The sequence below is a fragment of the Salmo salar genome, chromosome ssa03, assembly GCF_905237065.1.
Source record: "Salmo salar chromosome ssa03, Ssal_v3.1, whole genome shotgun sequence".
NCBI lineage: Eukaryota > Metazoa > Chordata > Actinopteri > Salmoniformes > Salmonidae > Salmo > Salmo salar.
In genome coordinates, this window is record NC_059444.1 from 66378312 (window position 1) to 66395809 (window position 17498).

Genomic DNA, 17498 nt, shown 5'->3' on the forward strand with positions numbered 1-17498 from the left:
CTAGAACTGCCCTCCCCCCCTCAGACCACATTTTCGGATTAAGCGTGGTGATACGGCAGAGGTATAATAATGCCGAGGTCAAAACAACTAGGAACTCGGAAAAATACGAGGTCAAATCATGACGTCAGTGATTTTAAGGGTGGAAAGTCGGAGCTCTAGAAAGAGGCCCGAGTTCACGAGATGGAATTCCGAGTTGGATGACCGTTCAAATCTATTTTTCCGAGTTCCCAGTTGTTTCCAACGGACTGAAGTGGGAAGTAGGAGATTTCCGAGTTACCAGTTATTTTGAACACCGCATAAGTCAATACATTTTTCATTAATGTTGACGTTTTTGTTAAGGATATTTTAGTCGCGCGATTTTGCATTTGACTATGATATTTGGTGCAGTATTTCTCAAGTGACTTGCCGAGTTTCTCTTTGAGACCGCACATCATTGAAGTATCCCTACTGTTGACCAATCGCCGACGAGGGGGCGTAGACTTCATCGACCGACTTCCGCCCGAACTGCTGAAAAAAACATGCCGAAGTCCAAAACAAACAAAAACGTCACAAAATGTAATCATAATATATACACGAACGGTTCCGTCTGGGATGCATGCGGACGCCACTAGGCAACAAAAGAGAAAAACAACAACATGCTGGAAATGTTACATAACAAGAGGGTATAAATAAGCAGTCAAATGAGGCTGGGATTTTGAGGTCAGTCTTATGATACAGATAATACATTGTGTTCTGGAAAAGGTATGACGAAGAGAAGAGGGGGGATGCATTGCTTATACTTATTATTATCTCATTCAGGTGCTGACTGTAAACCAAAAATGAGAACGGACTAGGTTATTGATGAGTTTTTGTTTCGCAATATCTAAGTTCACTGAGTTATGGTAGAGGTTGTTCAGTTTCCACTGTCTAGTTATGGTTCTGTACCGTTGCTTTGGCTTACAACTTTTTCTACCAAACTCGAGGAGCGTCATCTCTGATAACACTCTGGCTAATTGGATGTAAATGACGTCATTCTTGGGCGAGAATACGGCCCCTTGCTGCAGAGTGCAGATATCCATTCAGCCCCCCTCCCTCTGGTCAACAACACAAGCTGCACAGAGAAGCAAAATGGCCGATAGTAAACTAACCGACCTCACAGCGCTTTGCAACCACCAAGAGGTTATGCATGTGTAGTTTACAGCGAAAACTACATTCGTACGAAAGGATATACGTTAACTGAATTTCTCGATTGTTAACATTTCGCCTTTTGGTGATGTTATTTCTTATTTGGTTTAGCCTTGAACAACCGTTAGATTGCTAAACTAGCTTTAGCTAAATCGGTCTCCAAGAATTTCACAAAGTACTTTATGTTTGTGATTCCTGAGGTGAGTAACTAAAACATTATTTCACACGATGTAACGTTAAGTTGTTCATTACAATGTTGTAAAATGTGTGTGCTATTTTTGTCTATCCATGTTAAGTTATAAGCGACAGCTAGCTAACGCCAGTCAGCTAAATTAGCTACAGAGAACGTCACTGAAGTTTTATCGTAGCTTATTTGGCCTTGTCAGTCACTTCAGTCCAAAAACGACAGTTGATTGTACAGACAAGTCATACTATGAAGCAGTATTGTCTAGTGTATATATATATATATATATATATGCATGAATAATTTGAGAAACGCAATCAATTCAGTTAACATTGCTATTAACTAGTTTCGATTACCACGGAGTACTCAGCTAATCAACAGTATATGTGTGGCTGATATGTATGGATTTTTTTTTAAAACTATGTATGGAGCTTAGCTATGGGAGCTGATTAGCAAGCCGGCAGCTGTACGTCGTGTTCCCTACTAGGCTTTACCGTTTGAGCGGCAGTTAACGACGTCAAAGTCGCTCGCACGAAAGCGCTATCTTACTGCTAGTTAATGTCAATACTATTTTGACAATTTAGCTAGATAGGTTAACACACGTTTGTGTCGTTGCGTGACTTTGTTCTCGCGGAGTCTGTTTCGTCCGTTTTTTTCAAGTTTACCGTCACCGGGTGTCCAGCTTGGGGCTACTCTGTACTCGAGCTCGAGGCTGAAATAGGCCTTTGCAAACGTCAGAGTGATACCACCAGGCAAGCGTCTGCTAGCTGATTTGTATTAAGTGGCACTAGCTAGTATAATGTAACGTTAACTATTATGGGAATTGTTTTTCATTAAATGCCGCGTATAGATCCACATAACAGTTTAACTAGTCAATAAATAGTTCTAGTAAAAGCGAACATTAGATTGCTTGCTAGCTTGTTCTTAATCTGACCATTTTGAGCGGCTTAATTTGACTGCTGTCCTTAAATTGTATTTACAGACTAGACTACTACTTCGCAATTTGGACAAGCTCTTGTCCAAAATGCCTCCCATAGCGCAAATTTGCTTTGTTTACGTTTCCCATACATACAATCAAAAGACCCCACATTTTCAGCTTACTAGCGTTTTCAGTGGAGGGCTTTTGTAAAGCTGAGTCAAACAGGGGGACTAAAACTAAATGCCACCCCGTGATACCTGACCCATCTAGCCAACTCGCTCGCTCTATCCTGCACACACTCACCTTCTCGCCATCTCTACTAGCTCGCTAGGGCTTGACGTACGTGATAATTAAATATTTCTACCAGCAAACGGGTTCTTTTATCTACCAGTCAGGTACTGCCCAGTCTTACATTTCCTCTCTGTTGATGTGTGTTACATGTTGTTTGGAGTTGTAATCGTTTGCTTGAAAATGAATAATTCAGGATGTCTACCACAGATTGTTGCCAAGGTTGTCTGCTTAATACTATAGTTATGACAACATTAACTAATTGTGTAAGAGTTCATTTTAATAAACTGTTGATAAAACGTTTTTAGGCAAGTCGCAGCAAATGTATGTAACTTGATGTTGATGCCTTTCACCCATTATCAATGCCCACATCCATTTAAATGTGTCCAGATAGGAGAATCAGGAAAGGGAACAGCAGTTCATGGAAGACAAGAAAAAGAAGAAAGAGGATAAAAAGAAAAGGGAAGCTTCCCAGAAGGTATATAATATCCACTTTTGGATATATATACATGCTCTGATATGTTCCTCAAAACAGAATTGTCTGGTGTTTGATCCAGTTTCGTGGCCCATTGAAAGTCAGAGCCACACTGTTCTGGCTGTGTTTTAATTGTAGTCGTGACAGCAATAATGATTTACTTGGCCTGCGCACCATAGTTGCTTGTGGTATTAGCACTTGACATTCGTTACAATAACGTGTTGGCTGTTTCATGGCACTGACGGTCTTCTATACTTTCAGGTGACTGAACAAAAAGTCAAAGGTACGTTTATTTCTTTTTTTCCCTTTTTTTTATTTTTTTATTTTTATTTTTTGTCATGTATATACAGTACCAGTCAAAAGTTTGGACACACCTACTCATTCAAGAATTTTTATTTATTTTTCTAAATTGTAGAATAATAGTGAAGATGTCAAAACTCTGAAATAACTCATGGAATCATTTAGTAATCAAAGTGTTAAACAAATCAGAATATCATTTATATTTTAGATTCTTCAAAGTAACTACCCTTTGCCTCTGACAGCTTTCCACACTTGACATTCTCTCAACCAGCTTCACCTGAAATGCTTTTCCAACAGTCTTGAAGGAGTTCCCACATATGCTAAGCACTTGTTGGCTGCTTTTTCTTCACTCTGCGCTCCAACTCATCCCAAACCATCCCAATTGGGTTGAGGTCAGGTGATTGTGGAGGCCAGGTCATCTGATGCAGCTCTCCGTCTTGGTCAAATAGCCCTTACACAGCCTGGAGGTGTGTTTTGGGTCATTGTCCTGTTAAAAAACAAAAGATAGTCCCACTAAGTGCAAACCAGATGGGATTGTGTATTGCTGTGGTAGCCATGGTGGTTAAGTGTGCCTTGAATTTGAAATAAATCAATGTCCCCAGCAAAGCACCATCACATCACCACCTCCATGATGCACAGTGGGACCCGTGCATGTGGAGATCATCCGTTCACCTACTCTGCGTCTCACGAAGCCACGGCAGTTGGAACCAAAAATCTCAAATTTGGACTCCAGGCCAAAGGGCAGATTTCCACCGGTCTAATGTCTATTGCTCATGTTTCTTGGCCCAAGCAAGTCTCTTCTTCTTATTGGTGTCCTTTAGTAGTGTTTAAAAAAATAAAAAACGATATATATTAATTATTATTTAACTAGGCAAGTCAGTTAAGAACAAACTCTTATTTACAATGACTGCCTAACCCGGACGACACTGGGACAATTTTACGCCGGTTTCTTTGCAGCAATTCGACCATGAAGGCCGGATTCACACAGTCTCCTCCTATTTGGGCTGCAATCTGAGGTACAGTTAACTCGAATGAAATTATTCTCTGCAGCAGAGGTAACGCTGGCAGTCCTCAATAGAGCCAGTTTCATCATAGCGCTTGATGGTTTTTGACTGCACTTAAACGTTCTTAATGTTCCTTATTGACTGACCATGTCTTAAAGTAACAGTGGACTGTCATTTCTCTTTGCTTATTTGAACTGTTCTTGCCATAATATGGACTTGGTCTTTTACCAAATAGCCCTATCTTCTGTATACCACCCCTACCTTGTCACAACACAACTGATTGGCTCAAATGTATTAAGAAGGAAAGAAATTCGACCAAATAACTTTTAACAGGGCACACCGATTAATTGAAATTAATTCCAGGTCACTACCTCATGAAGCTGGTTGAGAGAATTCCATGATGATAGCTTTGCGCAAAGGGTGGCTACTTTGGCGTCAGGTAGCCTAGTGGTTAGAGCGTTGGACTAGTAACCGGAAGGTTGCAAGATTGAATCCCCGGGCTGACAAGGTAAAAATCTGTTGTTCTGCCCCTGAACAAGGCAGTTAACCCACTGTTCCTAGGCTGTCATTGAAAATAAGAATTTGTTCTTAACTGACTTGCCTAGGTAAATAAAGGTTAAAAAAATACTTAGAATCTCCAATATAAAAATATATAATTTATTTTTTTGTTTCTACTGATTCCATGTGTTTATTTCATAGTTTTGATGTCTTCACAGTTATTCTACAATGTAGATAATAGTAAAAAATAAAGAAAAATCCTGGAATGAGTAGGTGTGTCCATACTTTTGACTGGTACTGTACATCTGTAACACCCCTTCCTTTCATCAAACAAGATAATGATGAGAGGAAATAGCCAAGTTTATATTATGTTACATAACATTATGATTAGGAAGCATTCCAGCTTTGACTTTATTGACTTGTTTCATTTTCCATAAGTGCCAGAATCAACCAAGGCCAGCTCCACGCAGTCACTAGCCACTCCTGGCTCTGTGTCTCCCAGCCCTGGCCCCACTCCACCATTGTCCCCCTGCCCTGCAGCTGGGTTCGCTGTTCCTCCGGGCGGGAACAATGCAAACCGGGCGGCTGTGGCCAACGGACAGCCCCCCACCGCAACTCAGCGCTATATGCCCAGAGAGGTGCCCCCACGATTCCGCTGCCAGCAGGACCACAAAGTGCTTCTGAAGAGGGGCCAGCCACCACTGTCCTGCATGCTGCTGGGGGGAGGCAGCGGTAGGGGAGACGCACCCCCTCTTTCACAGGGAGATGCCCCCAATGCAACCACATCTGGATCCACAGGTGGGTCAACATTGAAAGGAAAGGATGTGGTTTGGATCTGAAGTCAGCACCAAGTGTAATTAACATGCTGTTTTAACCTCCTTAATTCGGTCCTCAAGTTAACAAAGTATGTTTGCTCATTATCTACAGATCCCAATCCGGGTTCACCTTCTCCTTCACCCCCTCACTCCTCACCCTCATCTTCAGTCGCTGCTTTTTCAACTTATGCAAATTCCACATGGGGGGTGGGCTCTGGCAGCCAGCCCCCTTCTCAGGGCTGGGAGAAGGTGATAGTGGATGGGAGTGACCTTGAAGAGTGGCCCAGCATTGTGGGTGGGGATAGAGTGGGTACCGAGGGAGCAGAGCTGGATGGCCCCAACAACAGCAGTGCCTCACGGACTGACAAATGCATCCAACAGCATTTGAGGACAGGAGGAGCAAGAGCTGGGAGTTCAGACAGTCCCTGCCCACCCCACTCTTCCCCCTCATCACTCACTGAATGTGTCCTGTCTGGTGTCGTGTGGGGCTCTTCCAGTCAGCCTGGAATTGGAGTGGCCGCAACAGCAGAGGGGCCAGTGCTCAACAATTCCAAAGTCTCCTTTCTTCCTGGGACTCAGGAGAGCCCTCTTAGTGTGAACAGTGGGATTCCTGGTGCCAACTTCAACCCTAATGCCAACCCTTCAGCCTGGCCTGCCCTTGTGCAGGATGGAACGACAGGGGTTGGTGCAGCTACCACCGAAGCTGTGCCCTCATCCATCACAACATCCTTCTCTGCCAGTGCCACCCATACTCATCCACTCTCGTCTGTGAATCAAGCTAGCCATCAGCACCAACTCCATGAAATGCCTGCCAGGGATGGAGAACATCTCCATGGGGACTGGGGGGGCTTGGGGCCGGAGCTTGGAGAAGGACCAAATCAAGGAGGCAGAGACCTTGTGGACAGTGGGGTTGTTGGAGGGAGCGGGCATCTCTCTGCCTCGTCATCCTCCTCCACAACCTCTTCCTCTTCACGGGGAGCCTTGCATCCCCCCTCTAACCTCAACACAGGTGCCTCTAAGACTGACGGGTGGGACAGAGTAGGGGGAGATGCAGCTCAGGGGGAGGAGGCAAATGTGTGGGGCTTTGGCAGCCAAGGTGAGAAAGCTGGGTTGGCAGGAGATGAGGAATGGGTCAGGGGAAATGATGTTAGCTCAAATACCCCAGTGGTATCTCAGGGAGCATGGGATGGGGCTACAGAGGAGGGTTGGGGCGGTACACAGGGGTCGACAGATGTCAGGGGTTCCAGCAACCCAGCAATAGGAAGTAGCGGTGGAGGCGAGAGCAGCAGCAGCAGTGGAGGTAGCGGTGGTGGTGGTGGTGGTGGCATATCCCAGGATTCTGCCTCACCAACATTTGCTACTATGACAACAGCTTGGGACAATCAGAAAGGGGTTGATGCTGTGGGGGAATGGGCAGGTCAAGGTGGCAGAGGAAGTGGAGACCCCTCATCCTCCAGTGGAGGAGGGTCCAGGGCTGGGAGTCACAATCGGCACCAGGAGCATTCCCGCCACCGCTCCAGCAACCCACCCCCCAACCCTGAAGTGGCCTTACAGAGCATGCTCAGCCGGTCGGACCTGGATCCCAGGGTGCTGTCCAACACCGGATGGGGGCAGACCCAGGTACAACAGAATGTGGCCTGGGACCTGGATACAGGAGCAGCCAGTCAAAATGAGGGACGCAGTTCCCCTGCATTTCCATCTCAAGCCGTTAATTCTACTGGTCGGGCATCTACTTACCCCGCAAGCAACAGCACAATAACTACTGATCCATCTGCTGGGGCCCATATGCCTACTATGAACACTGGTCCTGGCCCTGTACCTTCAAAGGGTGGCTGGGATGACGAGTCAAATTGTGCTCCACCATCCAACATGCGGAATTCTGCTGCCTCCAGGATGCCAGTGGAAGATATTGATGGCAGCCAGGGAAAGACGAGTGGAGCCTGGGGCGACGTCAGTACTTCAGAGAGCCATGGCAAAGGCTGGGGCAGTGAGGAGCAGGAGGGGAGAGACCGCAGAGGGGGCGGAGGAAGTAACTGGAGAGATTTCGGAGAACAGGGTGGCGGAAGAGGGAGTGGCTGGGGAGGTGGTCAGGAGGAGAAGGGGACTGCAGGGGGTTGGAAAGAGATGGGGAGGGAGGGAGGTGGATGGGGACAAAGAGGGGGAGGCAACTGGGCGCAGCGTGAACCCAAGACAGTCAGTGGAGGCTGGGGGGAAGGGAGGGGCAGAGGTGAAGTCAACACGGACAAGGGATCTTGGGGTAACATAGATGAGGGAGGCCCACAGAGGAGTTGGGGAAGTGGAGGTGACATGGGTGGCAAACCGCACCAGGACTGGTGCATGAAACCGCATTCACCACAGATACCAAACAGCCAAGCGGCAACATTGAAAGCCCCAAATCAACAGCAACATCAATCACAGACCCAACAGCCACCAGGAGGCTTGGGCAGGTCAGGAGGTCCTCCTACCCAGAATCAGAACCAAAACTCGGGCTGGACTGCTGGCCCCATCCCTCAGATCCCTGTTGGGCCTGCTGAGGCCCCTGAGTCCAGCGGGTGGGAGGAGCCCTCCCCTCAGTCCATCAGCCGCAAGATGGAGATTGACGATGGCACTTCAGCCTGGGGCGATCCCACCTGCTACAACAGCAAGAATGTGAACCTGTGGGATAAAAACAGTGCCCCCTCTGGTCAGCCACCGCCACTTCAAGGCCAAACTCAACAGGGTCCACCTACATCCATACAACAGCCACCACCAAGGAGACAGCTTGCGATCCCAGCTAACCGGGACTCAAACCCTGGCAATGCACCTGGAATGGGTAAGCTATGCCCGATTTATTCCTTCGAAGGCCAACAACTTGCATTTCTGGCAAATTCTTTAATCCGATCTTCTCTGTATTACCAGGCCCAGGTATGTGGGGAGGGGGTGGCAACCTCGTTGGACAATCTGTGGATAATGGCACTGCTTCCTGGGGGCAGACTTCTGATGCACCATCTGGCTGGGGAGACCCAGATAACTCAAGCAAAGCTGCTGGTTGGGGAAACCCCTCATCTAAATCTGGTAAGACACTTCGAGTTTTCATTGTAAGGCAAATGTGTTGGTTGTTACTCTTTAGGACATTGCATGACAATTTTTTGCATGTCCCATAGGTTCAAAGTCAGTGCAAGAGAGCTGGGGCAAAGGAGAGGGCCCGGTTCCAGCCTCTCGACACTCCAGTTGGGATGAGGAGGAGGACGTTGGTGGAGTTTGGAACAGCACAGGCTCACAGACCAGCAGCAACTACAACTCTGGTGGCTGGGGGCAAGGCCCCGGGGGAAAGAGAGGCAACATCAAGGTATTTTTGTGATTAGGGTCTGCTTGCTCAATTTTGTTTTTATATCCTAAACTGTTGAACTATGAAATACATCTTTCTGATTGAGAGATTATGTTTAGCTACATTGCAGGTTTCTGTTTGTTCCCTAAAGGGTGGAGGTGGAGACAACTGGATGAACCCAATGACACGACAATTCCAAAATATGGGACTCATGGTAAGCCCTATTAATTATGTCTCAGAAGAAAGGATGGTGACAATGCATTTTCTGTTGAAGGGTAGGTAGCATAAACGTAACCACATGTAAAATATGGATTTGCATTAGAATACTCATCAAAAGTCCCAATACAAAGTTGCACCTCACTTTTCAATTTTTCGAGTTATTACATAAAACTGATCAGAATGCCAGAAAAAATATTTGCGCTGTGTGACATATATTGGAGGACCCGGCAAGCCAGTCTATTCCCTATAATGCAAGCCCTCTGCCAATTGGCTACATAGCTTTATTCAAGCCTGTCTCGAAATACAACACTGCCCCTTTAAGACAAATAAGCTCTTTACCTGACTCGTCTTTTAAAGTTCTCTAGAAATGTACATGTTTTGTGCTATTGTAGGAAGCAATCACTCCCCTATTACTGACTACAAATGCTCTATAACTGGGCTAATAAATGGCCCTGCAGTGCCTAGCTCCACTCCCATTCCCCAGGCCCTCATTTGTTGACTTCTGCAACCGTAAAAGCCTTGGTTTCATGCATGTTAACATTAGAAGCCTCCTTCCTAAGTTTGTTTTATTCACTGCTTTAGCACACTCTGCAACCCAGATGTCCTAGCTGTGTCTGAATCCTGGCTTAGGAAGGCCACCAAAAACCCTGAAATTTCCATCCCTAACTATAACATTTTCTGACAAGATAGAACTATCTTACTAGCCAGGTCTGTGCCCAAACAATTTGAGCTTCTACTTTTTAAAAATTCACCTACTGCCCCCAGCTGTGCCCTGGACACCATATGTGAATTGATTTCCCACCATCAATCTTCAGAGCTCGTGTTATTAGGTGACCTAAACTGGGACATGCTTAACACCCCGGCCATCCAACAACCTAAGCTTGATGCCCTAAATCTTACATAAATTATCAATGAACCTACCAGGTACAACCCCAAATCCATAAACACAGGCACCCTTATAGATATTTTCCTTACCAACCTGCCCTCCAAATACACCTCTGCTGTCTTCAACCAGGATCTCAGCGATCACTGCCTCATTGCTTACTTCGGTAATGGGTCTGCGGTCAAACGACCACCCCTCATCACTGTCAAACGCTCCCGAAAACACTTCAGCGAGCAGACCTTTCTAATCATCCTGGCCCGGGTATCCTGGAAGGCTATTGACCTCATTCCGTCAGTAGAAGATGCCTGGTTATTCTTTAAAAGTGCTTTTCTCACAATCTTAAATAAGCATGCCCCATTCAAAAAATGTAGAACCAGGAACCGATATAGCCTGTGGTTCGCTCCAGATCTGACTGCTCTTGACCAGCACGAAAACATCCTGTGGCGTACGGCATTAGCATCAAATAGCCCCCGCGATATGCAACTTTTCAGGGAAGATAGGAACCAATATACACAATCAGTTAGGAAAGCAAAGGCTAGCTTTTTCAAACAGAAATTTGCATCCTGCAGCACAAACTCCAAAAAGTTCTGGAACACTGTAAAGTCCATGGAGAATAAGAGCACCTCCGCCCAGCTGCCCACTGCACTGAGGCTAGGAAACACTGTCACCACCGATAAATCCACAATAATTGAGAATTTCAATAAGCATTTTTCTACGGCTGGCCATGCTTTCCACCTGGCCACCCCTACCCTGGTCAACACCCCTGCACCACCCACAGCAACTTGCCCAAGCCTCCCCCATTTCTCCGTCACCCAAATCCAGATAGCTGATGTTCTGAAAGAGCTGCAAAATCTGGACCCCTACAAATCAGCCGGGCTAGACAACCTGGACCCTCTCTAAAATTATCAGCCGAAATTGTTGGAACCTCTATTACTAGCCTGTTAAACCTCTCTTTCGTATCATCTGAGATCCCCAAAGATTGGAAAGCTGCTGCGGTCATCCCCCTCTTCAAAGGGGGAGGCACTCTAGACCCAAACTGCAAAAGACCTATCAATCTGGTTTGCGAGCTGGTCATGGGTGCACCTCAGCCACGCTCAAGGTCCTAAAAGATATCATAACCACCATCAATAAAAGACAATACTGTGCAGCTGTATTCATCGACCTGGCCAAGGCTTTCGACTCTGTCAATCACCACATTCTTATCGGCAGACTCAACAGCCTTGGTTTCTCAAATGACTGCCTTGCCTGGTTCACCTACTACTTCTCTGATAGAGTTCAGTGTGTCAAATTGAGGCCCTGTTGTCCAGACCTCTGGCAGTCTCTATGGGGGTGCCACAGGGTTCAATTCTCGGGCCAACTCTTTTCTCTGTATACATCAATGATGTCGCTCTTGCTGCTGGTGATTCTCTGATCCACCTCTACGCAAACGACACCATTCTGTATATTTCTGGACCTTCTTTGGACACTGTTAACTAACCTCCAGACGAGCTTCAATGCCGTACAACTCTCATTCTGTGGCTTCCAAATGCTCTTAAATGCAAGTAAAACTAAATGCATCCTCTTCAACCGATCGCTGCCCGCCTGACCGACCAGCATCACTACTCTGGACGGTTCTGACATAGAATATGTGGATAACTACAAATACCTAGGTGTCTGCTTAGACTGTAAACTCTCCTTCCAGACTCACATTAAGCATCTCCAGTCCAAACTTAAATCTAGAATCGGCTTCCTATTTCGCAACAAAGCATCCTTCACTCATACTGCCAAACATACCCTCGTAAAACTGACTATCCTACCGATCCTTGACTTCGGCGATGTCATTTACAAAATAGCCTCCAACACTCTACTCTGCAAATTGGATGCAGTCTATCACAGTGCCATCCGTTTTGTCACCAGAGCCCCATATACTACCCACCACTGCGACCTGTATGCTCTTGGTGGCTGGCCCTCGCTTCATATTCGTCGCCAAACCCACTGGCTCCAGGTCATCTATAAGTCTATGCTAGGTAAAGCCCCGTCTTATCTCAGCTCACTGGTCACCATAGCAGCACCCACCCGTAGCATGCGCTCCAGCAGGTATATTTCACTGGTCACTCCCAAAGCCAATTCCTCATTTGGCCGCCTTTCCTTCCAGTTCTTTGCTGCCAATGACTGGAACGAATTGCAAAAAGCTGGAGACCCATATTTCCCTCACTAACTTTAAGCACCAGCTGTCAGAGCAGCTCACATATCATTGCACCTGTATATAGCCCATCTGTAAATATCCCATCCAACTACCTCATCCCCATACTGTTATTTATTTTTTTGTTCCTTTGCACCCTAGTATTTCTACTTGCACATTCATCTTTTGCACATCTATCGCTCCAGTGTTTAATTTCTAAATTGTAATTATTTTGCCACTATGGCCTATTTATTGCTTGCCTCCCTTACCTCATTTGCACACTCTGTATATAGACTTTAACTCTATTGTATTATTGACTGTATGCTTGTTTATTCCATGTGTAACTCTGTGTTGTGTCGCTTTGCTTTATCTCGGCCAGGTCGCAGTTGTAAATGAGAACTTGTTCTCAACTAGCCTACCTGGTTAAATAAAGGTGAAATAAAGAACATGCATCTCTCACTTTGATCTCAAACCAACCCCATTTGCTCATGACCGCTCATGCTGTAAACACAGTCCAGTTCAAAGTAAATGGCACAGATCCATATATGGCAATGGTCTATTTGCATATAGAGCTACTGCAGCGCTGATATGTTTATGCCGCACCGGACTGTGTAGCGTACGGGCTGAGTAGTGAGTGTCAATGCAATAGAATTCTACTCCGATGCGTTCTGCCTACATAAACATTTCTTGCGTAGTTTTTGTTTCGGTATGCTACATTGAAAGTGGCTAATATTGCATTGATTCGATCACAATTGCCACAGTAAAGGGATAAGTTGATGGTGTTAACAAGAAACTCTAGAACAGTGGTCACCAACCTTTTCTGAGTGAAAATGAAAGCTGAGACCTACTGCTCAGATTTTTTTTTTTACCTACCTAAAACAACCTATGCAACATTAACCAGTTGAAAACAGTACTGTAGCGATCAGGTTTGTGCAGTAAGCTATAGGCCCAATACGTTATCACCACATATTAGCTTTGCTTGAATTGCCCTGCCAATGCATTTTTGTTCAGGCCATTTTAAAAAATGTATATATTTATTTTTCAAAGTTTGAGGTAGGCTATATGATCACACTGGTAATAGAGCCGTTGTTGTATTACTTGTGAGACATAGCTGCGTGAGCATACATTTAAATAATTCGTTTTTTATTTTACTGTTCTTATGGGGCCGGCATCTGATGTTCAGTCTCAGCGGAGGGAGGGAGCAGCATACAGAGACTGCCTCTTAACACCCCTCCGTTCTCCCTTTCCTTCACTGACCAAAAAGGGACACAGTCTTCCAGCTGATTGCAAAACTCGAGTTGCACCGCATTATTGGACAAATTCATGTTACTCCTATGAACAGAGAAAGGGAAATATTCCTCTATTAAAATGACCCAAGCCGCTATTAATAACGCAACTCTCTATAGATACTTCCCTACTCATTCATTACTGCTGCAGTGCATGTTGTAGCACTGAGTGGAAATGGGATGAACTCTCATTTCATGGCTTTTAAAAGTGTTGACAGCGCTGAGTTAAACTTGAACCCACTCAGTAAATCTCTGCTGTATTCGTTGGGTCTCTCTAGTCATGGTTTTGAAAACTCACAGTATCAATTTTGCTGTAGCTTCCTTTTATGCCTGCTACGTTACTGCAGACACGGTCATCTGAGCCATCCGATTGGCCAGTGGTAGACCTATAGTGCACTTGATTTGCTCTCTGGGCCCACCGGGAAGCCAGAGATTGTGCCTTAAGACACACGAAATGGTTAAAAATGGCAACAGTTCACCTACCCGGCGCACAGGGCAGCTGAATTGGGTGCGCCTACCGCCAACAGTGGTAAAAATAGGAACACATTGCTTTATCGTTAGGTTTTTATTTGGCGTTCGACTAGGAATCCCTTCACGATCAACTGATCGATCATGATTGACCGGTTGGTGACCACTGAACTTTCTAGAGCAGTGAAGCTCAATCTTATGCATCTCTCTGTGGGTTGATATTTCTGTGCGGCAGTCCCGGGGAGCTGTGTGGAATGCGTGCAGTTTAGAGGGACCATTGGTTAGCACTGCTTGAGTCAGCCAGTTGCTGTCAACACCTAGCTTACAGCTACATTAAAGTAAACCAAATTTTGGCAACAATTTACGGCTGAGTAAGCTACCAAAGTCAAAGAGCCAAGGAGAGGACTTCAGAGGGAGAGTCTGCATGCTAATCCAATAGTGTGGTAAATCCACATTGAATTTACATGGTTTATCTCATCACTGCTGACACTCGATGTACCAGTAGGAAATCGAGCAGAGATGGTAAACTGGATTTAGTCACGGGACGATTTTTTTTTTTTTTCTTGAGTGGACGGTCTGGGGGGCCTGAACATAATTACAAATAATTTGTAGACTGCAAATTATCCACGATAAGCCCAAACCCATATGTTTGACTAAAACAATGCTTACATTTTTATACAATCACATGTCTTTTTATAATGCTTGGGAATACTTGGAACAGATTTCCAAAATTAAAAATCACTTAACTTATTTATTGGTGTTTTTACAGTCTTATGCCCCAACAATGAACCAATAAAAAATAAAAAAAACTATTTTTTGCACACAGAACTTGGCCCAAATAAGGCCACCAGTTGGGGAACCCTGAAATGGAGCTTGCAGGCTTCACAAATAACGCTCGGCACAACACCTGGTTTCATTCCAAATCCTGCCTTCCACTGGTTATACTAAGCCATTGAAGTCCTCCGGGATGAAATGAGCACTGCATACAGTAGATGTGCGCACGGTTCCCATACTCCACCAAACACACAGGAGTAGAGGCGTTGCAGCTTTTGGCATGAATTTATATGGTTTCTTATTAGTGGATGCACATAGTATCTCACCATGATTTGGAATGTAATTACATGCTAGCTTGGCTAGTAGCTAACGTTAGCCAACTGGAACTAGCTAGGTAGCATAGATTCTCAAGATGATGTTCTGAAAATGTTTTAAAAAATGGTAAAACATAACCGTGTTTGTAGTAATGGTTAACCAGATCATGACTAAGTCTTTGATCACTCTGTAAAAACTCAAGCTTCCGACTCTTTTAATAGGGCGAGGACTTGAGTCTTGATAAAAAGTTGGAAGGAGATAAGAGAGGGATGAATGACTACAGCGGTGAAATGCGGAGAGGAGGAAGAGGTGGCGGAGGCTACCGTATGCCCAGTTCCAAAGACATGGGGCCTGGAGACATGGGGCCTTACAGTGACAAGGTAAGAGAGTCATACTCCTGTCAAAGGGTTCAAGGTGTCCTTGAAGCTGTGCTAAGCAATGTTTGCATGGTCCGTCGATTGGCCTAGGTGGAGGAGGCTAGATATGTTGACCCTATCATTAGCTAGCCAGCTAACATCAACTAGCTTTTTTTGTCAACTAACTTTATAGATATTTTCCTTTTCTCAGCTCTCACTGTTCCTTTTTATAATTTCATATTTAACTGTACTCTTCTGTATATCGTTCCAGATGGGTGGTCATGGTTTATTTGGTGGCAGCGGTGGGATGCCTCAGTCTCGGGGAATGCGCCAGTCTGGGATGCATCCCATGAACCCCTCCCAAGGGTTACGCGGACAAGTCCCTCATCAATTCTTGTCTGCGCAGGTACGTTGCCTGTGTTGTTCCACGTTGTGTAATAGCAGGTGCTCCAAAAGTCAATAACAATATACACTGCTCAAAAAAATAAAGGGAACACTTAAACAACACATCCTAGATCTGAATGAAATAAATAATCTTATTAAATACTTTTTTCTTTACATAGTTGAATGTGCTGACAACAAAATCACACAAAAATAATCAATGGAAATCCAATTGATCAACCCATGGAGGTCTGGATTTGGAGTCACACTCAAAATTAAAGTGGAAAACCACACTACAGGCTGATCCAACTTTGATGTAATGTCCTTAAAACAAGTCAAAATGAGGCTCAGTAGTGTGTGTGGCCTCCACGTGCCTGTATGACCTCCCTACAACGCCTGGGCATGCTCCTGATGAGGTGGCGGATGGTCTCCTGAGGGATCTCCTCCCAGACCTGGACTAAAGCATCCGCCAACTCCTGGACAGTGTGGTGCAACATGGCGTTGATGGATGGAGCGAGACATGATGTCCCAGATGTGCTCAATTGGATTCAGGTCTGGGGAACAGGCGGGCCAGTCCATAGCATCAATGCCTTCCTCTTGCAGGAACTGCTGACACACCCCAGCCACATGAGGTCTAGCATTGTCTTGCATTAGGAGGAACCCAGGGCCAACCGCACCAGCATATGGTCTTACAAGGGGTCTGAGGATCTCATCTCGGTACCTAATGGCAGTCAGGCTACCTCTGGCGAGCACATGGAGGGCTGTGCGGCCCCCCCAAAGAAATGCCACCCCACACCATGACTGACCCACCGCCAAACCGGTCATGCTGGAGGATGTTGCAGGCAGCAGAACGTTCTACACGGCGTCTCCAGACTCTGTCACATGTGCTCAGTGTGAACCTGCTTTCATCTGTGAAGAGCACAGGGCGCCAGTGGCGAATTTGCCAATCTTGGTGTTCTCTGGCAAATGCCAAACGTCCTGCACGGTGTTGGGCTGTAAGCACAACCCCCACCTGTGGACGTCGGGCCCTCATACCACCCTCATGGAGTCTGTTTCTGACCGTTTGAGCAGACACATGCACATTTGTGGCCTGCTGGAGGTCATTTTGCAGGGCTCTGGCAGTGCTCCTCCTTGCACAAAGGCGGAGGTAGCGGTCCTGCTGCTGGGTTGTTGCCCTCCTACGGCCTCCTCCACGTCTCCTGATGTACTGGCCTGTCTCCTGGTAGCGCCTCCATGCTCTGGACACTACGCTGACAGACACAGCAAACCTTCTTGCCACAGCTCGCATTGATGTGCCATCCTGGATGAGCTGCACTACCTGAGCCACTTGTGTGGGTTGTAGACTCCGTCTCATGCTACCACTAGAGTGAAAGCACCGCCAGCATTCAAAAGTGACCAAAACATCAGCCTGGAAGCATAGGAACTGAGAAGTGGTCTGTGGTCTCCACCTGCAGAACCACTCCTTTATTGGGGGTGTCTTGCTTATTGCCTATAATTTCCACCTGTTGTCTATTCCATTTGCACAACAGCATGTGAAATTTATTGTCAATCAGTGTTGCTTCCTAAGTGGACAGTTTGATTTCACAGAAGTGTGATTGACTTGGAGTTACATTGTGTTGTTTAAGTGTTCCCTTTATTTTTTGGAGCAGTATATTTTCTAGCTTGTCTTTAGATTACCATTTTGGAATGTTGGCCAGGTTG

The 17498-nt window shown here is 45.7% G+C and overlaps 1 protein-coding gene across 6 annotated transcripts in view; it reads left to right on the forward strand.

Moving 5' to 3' along the window:
* Positions 1 to 283: 283 nt before the first annotated feature.
* LOC106601229 (trinucleotide repeat-containing gene 6B protein) overlaps positions 284 to 17498 on the forward strand; it is a 31306-nt gene continuing 14091 nt past the window's right edge. The window contains exons 1-10 of one of the 6 annotated variants that reach the window (XM_045715149.1): positions 284 to 699; positions 2946 to 3033; positions 3292 to 3313; positions 5277 to 5630; positions 5760 to 8459; positions 8546 to 8701; positions 8791 to 8975; positions 9106 to 9168; positions 15282 to 15440; positions 15688 to 15822. In XM_045715149.1, coding sequence (XP_045571105.1) covers positions 2977 to 3033; positions 3292 to 3313; positions 5277 to 5630; positions 5760 to 8459; positions 8546 to 8701; positions 8791 to 8975; positions 9106 to 9168; positions 15282 to 15440; positions 15688 to 15822 — 3831 coding nt within the window. In that variant the 5' untranslated portion in view covers positions 284 to 699; positions 2946 to 2976. Of the gene's footprint in view, positions 700 to 755; positions 1365 to 1818; positions 2663 to 2945; positions 3034 to 3291; positions 3314 to 5270; positions 5631 to 5759; positions 8460 to 8545; positions 8702 to 8790; positions 8976 to 9105; positions 9169 to 15281; positions 15441 to 15687; positions 15823 to 17498 lie in introns of those variants that run through there. The other 5 variants (XM_045715148.1, XM_045715150.1, XM_014193271.2 and 2 more) reach the window with 5 other exon arrangements.